The sequence below is a fragment of the Phoenix dactylifera genome, chromosome 8 (assembly GCF_051530095.1).
Source record: "Phoenix dactylifera cultivar Ajwa chromosome 8, Ajwa_hap1_PhDact_Kaust_v1.1, whole genome shotgun sequence".
NCBI classification, from domain to species: domain Eukaryota; kingdom Viridiplantae; phylum Streptophyta; class Magnoliopsida; order Arecales; family Arecaceae; genus Phoenix; species Phoenix dactylifera.
In genome coordinates this window covers 790,729-799,737 of record NC_143197.1, presented here as the reverse complement: position 1 = coordinate 799,737, position 9,009 = coordinate 790,729, and the positions used below count along the sequence as shown (strand labels likewise).

At 40.4% G+C, this 9,009-nt stretch overlaps 1 protein-coding gene across 1 annotated transcript; it reads left to right on the top strand.

The window, feature by feature from the left end:
* Positions 1-5,634: 5,634 nt before the first annotated feature.
* On the top strand, positions 5,635-8,380 carry LOC120110148 (zinc transporter 1). Its single transcript, XM_039124156.3, has 2 exons — positions 5,635-6,895; positions 7,885-8,380. The coding sequence occupies exons 1-2, from the start codon at positions 5,650-5,652 to the stop codon at positions 8,274-8,276; spliced, it is 1,638 nt and encodes a 545-aa protein (XP_038980084.3). The 5' UTR covers positions 5,635-5,649; the 3' UTR covers positions 8,277-8,380.
* Positions 8,381-9,009: the final 629 nt, after the last annotated feature.

Below are 9,009 nucleotides of genomic sequence, written 5' to 3'. Positions count from 1 at the left end.
CACCTACATAGATCTCAAAAAATTTACTTGTAGAGCATGAATTTATTCGAATCAAGGCAACCATAGTTTCTAGGGGACCGAATGCATAGGGGGGGTCCTTGCGCTTTCTGATGGGACAGAGTTGTATATTTCATGTAAAAGAAGGATTCACGTTTCTTCATGCGAATCAACTGCTACATTGTGTAATGGTTGTTTCAAGATCTGTATATACAATGAACAGAAACGTTTGAAGTGCTTTAAGATACATGCAAAATTGTATGATGTTGTGAAAGAGAATCGATCGTTCTTTCATGCGGAAGTTACAACCTCGCTATGTATTATTCAAGAAAACTTCAACATGGTCCGGTTGGTTTAGGGCACTAGCTCAAGCATTGACATAGAAGGGCAAGGGTTTGAATTTTGTTCCTGACAGTAAGCATCAGCTCCTATTAATTTATTGCTCCCCATGATTCAATCTAACTCCTTCTATATTATTTTCACCATTTGTTATCTTAATTTCCATTTTTATCCTCATCATTTTCTATTTAAATTATGTTCAAAATCATTGTCATTTTTTTTGCAAAAATAAAAAAGAAAAAACTATTTAACCATTTGTCATTTTCCTCTTAATTTTTTGACGGCAGCAACCTATTTGGTAGTCGCTACTGTTTTTCAATTTTTCCCAATAAAAATTTTAAAAATATGTTTGGTGAATGAAAAAAAAAGAAAGTTCTTTCACAGTATTTTTTCTACAATAGATGTTAAACATGCCACTGCTACAATTATTAGGTAGAAGATATATATATAATATAGCATAAATTGCACTACTATTTCTGCAGGTGGGCTAAATGTAAAAAGTTAGCAGTCGTCAGAAAGAAAAGAGGGAAATAAATAATGGCAGCTGGAACTCAATTTTATTCCATAGGTCAAAAAAGTTATTTTGGAAAATAATGTAAGCAAAAATTTTTGCTTCCACTTTTCTCATCAATTATGTAAGCTGCTTTTCAAAATTAAAAATTAAGAAAAGATCAGTCTTGATTAATTGGATTTCATGTTTTTATTTTTTTTATAAAAAAAAGGTGGTGCCGAACAGGTCCTTAGTTAAACCCTTTTATATTGTTTATCCTTTTTATTTTTTAATCTTTATTTTCATTTTTATCCTCATTTTCCATTAACTCCTTTCATGCACCCTTTCTAAGAGCCAATGATTAGTCTAATTCCTTTTATACTATTTCCCCCTCCTTGCTTTTCCACTTTTCATTTTTTATATTCACTTTCCATATAGACGCTAGCCATTGCAACGAACACAGGCAATTTGAGATTGGTCTTTTCTGGGTGCATTTGATAATTCCTGCTACATCACACCCTGGGCATCTGAATCATCCAAGCCCAATAATTGTGTGTCAATCACCAAAGTTATCCTAGTTTTGTAAATCAACATCTACATTGGGTTTCTTATGGATTGTGTTAGGTTAACATATGTAAACCAGGAAAACAGATTGTGTTGCCAGAGTCATGGAATTTTCTTATCAAAGAGGAGTCTGCCTATTGGGATTTTATAGATTTCCAAAGGGGCCGAGTCCAACTAAGATCTGAAGCAAGACTAGGGGAAACTTGACATGTTCATTATGCTAACATAGTTTTCTAGCTCGGCTCAAATTAGAGCTGATCATGGGCCAAGCTTTGGACCTAAATCATATTCTTTTTTAATTGGGCTTAAAGCCCGATCTATGTAAAATTTGATATTTTTTGTGTCTAAGGCTTCGCGATGATGAGCTCTAACCCAAATTTTGGGTTGGGTCATTTGGCCAACCGCAGCAAAGGGTTAACATGATAACCTTCGAAGTACAGAAGAGAATGCCGAGGAGTGGGAGGGTAGGGGAGTAAATCTAAATGTCCTCGTGAGAGAAGAGAATGGGGAAGGAATTGCCCAGGAGCTCCATCGCAACTACGCGAGGGATCAAATACATGCTGCCGAAACCGACACCAACATGGAAGAAGATATCCTTTCGAGGGTTTGGTATGTGGGAGTGAAGAAGCTCATCTGAGATTGCAGCCGTATGGGTATTAAAGATGTCTTTCGTTGGTGCAGGGGGATAAGATTAAATTGGAGACATTACTCCATAGCGGCCTGCCATGCGGTTCGGCTTATCACCTCAGCTGGAAAAATAGAAATGAACTTAACCAAGCACTCCATGCCTCCAAGAGGTCCTCCCGAGCGTTGCCCACCCTTTTCCCTTTTAAATCCCAGCTGCTCCTCCCCAGCGTCGCCCGCTTGCCGCGTCCTGCATGCGTCGTCTGCCTCCTGAGCGCCGCCTCAATAGATATTCCGAGGTTCAAGCTAGGTGGGCGACGCTCCAATATCAATTGGAGCGAACTAGTATAAAACCTCCGATCTCTTAGGGGTATTATTTCAAACACCAAACGCCAAACACAGTTCTATACTATTCTAACACAAATCACAAGGCAATCCATGGCTTCCTAAAAGATCATGTATAGTATACTAGATTTCTTATAACCATACGCACTCCTTCAACCAAAGCAAACTCACCTAAAAGAAAGAAACAGAGAAAGAATCATTCAGAAATCCATTATTTGTGTATATCCCACCCACTCGCCAACCTTATTTCACGGAGAGGACCTGTGAAGCTTAACATCAAAACCTACAAACCAATGCTTATCTTTCTGCCGTCCATCTACTCCACAACCGCTCTCTCGTTCTCTTCCGCCCCTATCGTTCAAATAACGTACGACACTTGGGTTCTCTTCCATCCAATAGGCCTGGCTTCAAAAGGTGGTTCCAACGTGGTGTTTCTCGCTAGTCCTTGTGGCAGGACTCCAACTGGAGATAGCTTTGGAGTGATGCACGTAGAGCGGGTACCGTCCAATTCCAACTCGCCTTATTCGCAGGAGCCGCTGCATTGTCCCTACTCACCCTTGAACGTCTTGATAGAAAGTTGCATCCCCCACCAATCTGCCCATCATCTCTGCCGCCCGCCCGTGAAGGAAAGAAGGATGGTAGTCGACTTGATGGAGGAGATGCCACAGAGAGATCCTGAAGGAGCGTATGAACCCATCCATGAAGTAGAATCTTCAGGCGGACAGGACTTTGGTTATGGATTTCTGATTTATCTTTTCTTACGCAGAGTTATGATGCTACTCGTGTTTGACGCTTAGTATCTCTCTGTAAAGATGAGCTAGCTATCATACTCTCTCTTATATCGCAGAATACCGGTTTTCACTATAGATAAAATCTTATAGGTTTAGAGAGCCACTCAGTGTGTTTCTTTACATAAGTATGCTTTGGTAATTTTCTCTCTCCTTCTGTTTTCCCCCGGGATAGTTTCGACACCAATCCTTTTTTTTTTTTTTTTATAGCAAATACAATGCCAGTCTTCATCATGCATGGTTTAATGTTATGCACCATTCGCGTCCAGGAAACTAAGCTTGTTTCCACGTTACGTAAATATGTAAACGTTTGTTTAACCCAAAACAGCACCATCTCACTGGCATTTGAGGACTCTTTGGAAAGTGCGTATATTAAGTTAAATATTTCGACAAACCGAGACGTATCTGGTCTTTGGCAATCTTTTGCACAAAGTGGTTATTCCATGACCCGAATCTACGCCATTGTTCTTGTCAGCCGAGTATTTTACTATTCTACTGAGCAATGATCCGGGCTATAGGGGACAATCGATGCCACTGAAAAATAACCAGTAAGAAGAAAAGAATAGTTTTTTTTTTCTCTTTTTTTGAAATGAAGAAGAAAAGAATAGTCAGCCTATGCCTGTGTGTGCGCTAGGCCGATCACTTTGGCTTAACTGTAGATCCAGGCAGAATAAATCCCACAATGTTCATTGTTCTTCTTTCTAGCCAAGGATGCAATCCCAATTGGCTAGAAAATTCAATCAAACCCTACATTCTGGTCAGTAGAGAGAGGGCTCAGGAGGGCCTTGACAAGTTAATTAAGCCTGATTGCCTTAATTAGTTTGCAACTTTCTGTTAATGTTGCTGTAATCAGCTGCTGTTATGTATATATAATTCCACTTTCATACGGGAGCATAGAGTAACAATGGACTGATAGGCCTAAGTTCTAGAATATGCTAATTTTTTCAGCAAACTGCATACTTAATTATGGATCCAGACATAAAATTCCAGCTCAAACTGCATCCAATTAATGATATTTGATGCATATGGGGGGAAAAGCAAACAACTAGAATACCAAAATCATGCATGTATTGTTCTTTCTACATCTGGTTACCATTATTCTGTCCCTAATTGCGTTGCAGAATTATGAACAGAGACACGGCATAAGCATGTTTAAATCATAATTAGCTGCCTTGGTTTCTAACTCGATCCTGGTGCGCTAGCTTATGTCCTCTTTCTGTGATGGCTACATTTATCTCCTTAGCATCAACCAATTTCTCTCCTCTATCCAGTGTCCATTTGTTTTTTTCACTAAGGGTCTTGCACCGAAATGCTTATTTACCTCTTGTGTTCAATATGTCAGCTGGTGAGCAATTCTATTGTAGAGTTCATTTTAGTTGTATTGCAAAGACTGCATCTATAGATTTGTTTGCATCTTTCACCAAAAAGCATGAATTGCCTTATCAACATTCTTCCTGTCCTTATAATAAGTTTGAGCAGATGTGCCAAGATATTGCTAGAGATATAAAATTATAATATTTGGATGAATCAGTTTGGAGGGAGATATGATTTTGTATTGTGGGATTTTGACAGGTTGATTAATGATGTATATGATTTTTATATGCTAGCCTTTGAATTGGTATATAATACACAAAAAGTTACTGTCATAACTTTATCTTCTACTTTTAGTGTACATATTATACCAACTTCCCCCCCACCCCTCTTCTTTTTTTTTTTAAGAAAAAAGGTGATTAAGGGGGTAGAAGCTAGCCTCCATTGGTCACTAGATTTTTTAGTAATCTACCAACTTTCTCATAAGATGATCTCAGTTTTTTTCCCAAATTTATTTGGAATGACACTTTTTTGAAAAAATGGTGTAAACTTGATAATTTTAGTTTTCTTTTTTCGAGAAATAACTTAATAATAAAGATTTCAGAAATTAGCTATTAATAGCATGGGAACCCATTTAATAAGAATTCACTAGGATTCTGAAGGTGGACAACAATAAGGATTGCTTGCTATTGTTTCAGAAAGCTAGTAGTGAAAATTATTATTGATGCAAACTAGTTAGGAAAGATGAGCTAATCCCATTTGATTTAGTAAATTGAATTGTAAAGAATTTCTCCGGTGGAGTGTTAGAATAAATTTTTTTTATTATCAATGCAGCTTGAAGCCTACGTAAATCATATGTCACTCGCACAGTTTGATGGATTAAAGTCAAACATTTTGATTTTAGGAGCAAGAATAACCCAAGAAACGTCTCTCCCGTAGCCGTTGGGATGTTATTGGGATAAGATTTTCGTACACACATATAAAAAAAATCAAGACTGAAGTTACGAAGGGAAATCGACATGATTTCTATCATTAATTAATACCTCCTTAAGTCTTGCACTCTCAAACAAATTATAGAATAACCGAAGAGGAATGTGCAGTACAACCTTCCAAAAGTCATAAGTGTACTGCACAGCAACCAAATAAAAAGTACCAATGCTATTCAATCATGCATGAATTTTTTTACGGCCCATGTACGCGATCCCCAAAATCAAAGGTAAACAAGGAAGAACCCATCAAAGAGGGAAGGAAGAGAGAGGAAGAGACGGGTCTCCCCCATCCCCAAACTCGTCCACGGCTTCAGCTCCAATGAAGGCCTCGAGGCATTTTAGGAAAATCTTGCTCCCCCTCTTCCTTTCTTTGTTCTCCCTCCAAGTAAGCGGCCATGAAGGCCACGACCATGGTGCCCCATCACTTGCCCCTACAGGTGCCCCAGGAGCTTCCTCCATCGCTCCAGCTTCAATGAAAACCTTGGGCCCTCTTTGGGGAGTATTGCTTCTACTGCTTATTCATTCTCTGTTATCCATCCAAGCACGAGCCCATGAAGGCCATGACCATGACACCCAACCCAGTGCCCCTGCGCCAGCCCCCAACAGTTCCCCCAGCTCCCCCTCATCCCCCAGCTTATCCATGGCTTCAGCTCCTATCAAAGCCTTGAGCCCTCTTTGGGCAGTCTTGCTCCTCCTTCCCTTCCTGTCCTTCCAAGCGAACACCAAATTATGCCACGACCATGACACCAACATTGATGCTGATGCGGCAAACTGCGGCGATCACCAAAGTACCGGTGCCCCTAGCTCTCCCTCGCCCTGCAAGTCACCAGTATTTTGGGCTCCTATGAAGGCCTCAAGGCCTCTATGCAAAACCTTGCTCCTCATCCTCTTCCTCGTTATGTCATTTTCCCAAGTGAGTGCCCATGGAGGCCACGACCATGATGCTAGTGGGGATGAGCAGGAAAACTTGCGGTCGAGAGGCCTGATCGCCGTGAAGATCTGGTGCCTTGTGATCCTTTTGGTGAGCACCTTCGCTGGTGGAGTCTCCCCCTACTTCTACAGATGGAATGAGAGCTTCCTTCTCATGGGGACCCAATTTGCCGGTGGGATCTTCTTGGGCACCTCACTCATACACTTCCTGGCGGATGCCAACAGCACCTTCGCTGATCTCACGTCCAAGACTTATCCTTTCGCATTTATGCTAGCATCAGTCGGTTACCTGATCACCATGTTTGGAGACTGCATCATTGTCTGGGTGACGCAGGGTGGAAGGAAGGAGGCGAGAGTGGAGGTGGAGGGAGGGAATCGCGGCGAAGGACATGGGGAGGAGATGAGGCCGGATCTCCATCCTACTTTCGTGAGGACCACATCGCTGGGAGACACGTTGCTGCTCATCCTAGCCCTTTGTTTTCACTCCGTGTTCGAAGGGATAGCTGTCGGAGTTGCTGGTATGTTGGTGATAAATTTTTCATGTCATTTAGAAAATCTCTTGGAGTCTTATGCGCAGGAGATGAAGGTGAGAAATAGTAAGGTAACACTGTCATTTATAATAGGAGTAGCTGTAAGGTCCAAGGAAAGTTACATTTGAACAAAAAATGAGAAGAAATAAAAAGGCTCCAAAGGATTCAGATTGCATGGTCTGACACTGTCATTTATAAAAGGGGTTGCTGTAAGGTCCAAGGGAAGTAATATTTGAACAAAAAATTAGGAAAAAAAAAAGGTTCCAAAGGAATCAGAGGAATCAAGGGATCGTGCGAGAACCAATAGTTAAGATGAACAAGAAGTTAGATATGCAGAAAATGACTGTGAATGAACAAAATTTTACTTCTAAGAAGTTAAATGCAAAGGATTTTGGTTTACAAACTCGCTCTGTCTAGTGAAAACAACATCAGGAATTGCAGGAATTCAGGTTGAATTCTCCTCTGTGAGGCAAAATTCCCTCCGCGGGTTGATTTTATTTGTTGGAAGGTGAACATGCAAGGATAAATAACTCTCCTTCAAGGAGCGCATCTCGTATTTTCTGACAGTAGGCCAACTTCGAAACTTGAGCTGGTTGAGCGAAAGCTGACTTGCTTTTTATGAATGAGAAATAAATCGTGGTTTAATTGTTGTAATGAATTCAGAAGAAATGGAAATCTGAAGTAGTCCTTACTGATCTTTATGAAGAACAATATTATAAATTCCAACGGGAGAGAAATTATACATCTTTCTTATGGAGCATCTCTAAATGTAACAGAAGTTTAATTCTATTTTCCATCTTTTCTGTGCTGATCTTGTCTCATCTTATTTATGAGTGAAGTGTGAGGTGGATTGTCACCATATTGCACCTTTGTTGACAAGAGAATAAGCTTATGCACCATAAAATTTCCAGCCACGGAAAAATTTTCTTGCTTTAGACAACGCCACGAAGCATAACTTCTATGGTATTCGATTCCAGATACAAAGACCAGTGCATGGAGGAACCTATGGACTATAAGCCTGCACAAAATCTTCGCTGCCATCGCCATGGGAATTGCACTGCTTAGGATGCTACCCAAGAGGCCGTTCTTGATGACCGTGGTCTACTCACTTGCCTTTGCCATTTCGAGCCCCATTGGTGTAGGAATTGGCATTGCCATTGATGCTACAACGCAAGGACCAGCGGCTGATTGGATCTACGCCATCTCCATGGGCCTTGCCTGTGGGGTGTTCATCTATGTGGCCATCAACCATCTCATTGCCAAGGGCTTCAAGCCGCAAGAACCAAGTTTCTTCGACACTCCCTTCTTCAAGTTCCTCGCAGTACTCATTGGAGTTGCCGTTATAGCTGTAGTCATGATATGGGATTGAGTGTAATTTTGCTTGCTGATCTTTCATATTATTCCCGATTTAAATAGACTAAGATCTGTGTGGTGTGGTGAAGTTTGGTTTGCTGATGTATTTATCTTGATTTACGTGCGGTGTGGCCTGTGGAAACAAACCATAAGTTCTTTAATAAGGAGTCAAAAATGCTTTTAAATCTCACGGTAAATGAGAAACCACCTTGTTTTTATTAATATCTTTTAACCACTTTTTCCTTGAGATTAAAAATATTTTGACAACTGTGGGATTTGAACTATTAGTAGCATTTCTGGACATGCATAACTCATTGATATGAAGAAAGAGAGCACGACAAACATATGGAGTACATACATAAGACAATGTACGTTGAGTTCTTGCTCTTCTCTTGTATTACTGTTTTTAATAATCAAATACCCGTGGGAAGGTTCCCCCTTCCTCCATTTCCATTCCGAAGAAACTGTTTTAGACAATCATTAGACATGTTTTTCTTAGCATGAAGCATTTTTTATTAAACAGTATCATGTCTGTGAAAAAAGTATGTGCATGGCAGTTAGGGCTGGCCCGACCGTTAGGCGAGATAGGCGGTCGCCTAAGGCCTTGGCCCAAAGAAAGGCCCCACTTCCCGGCCCAAGCTTCCAGAACCATCATTCATCTCTAAAATACCCCTAACTTTTCAAATTTTCTATTACAATAAAATAGGTGACCAATGCCATTTCAAGAGGTAGTGAGGGTATTTTAATAA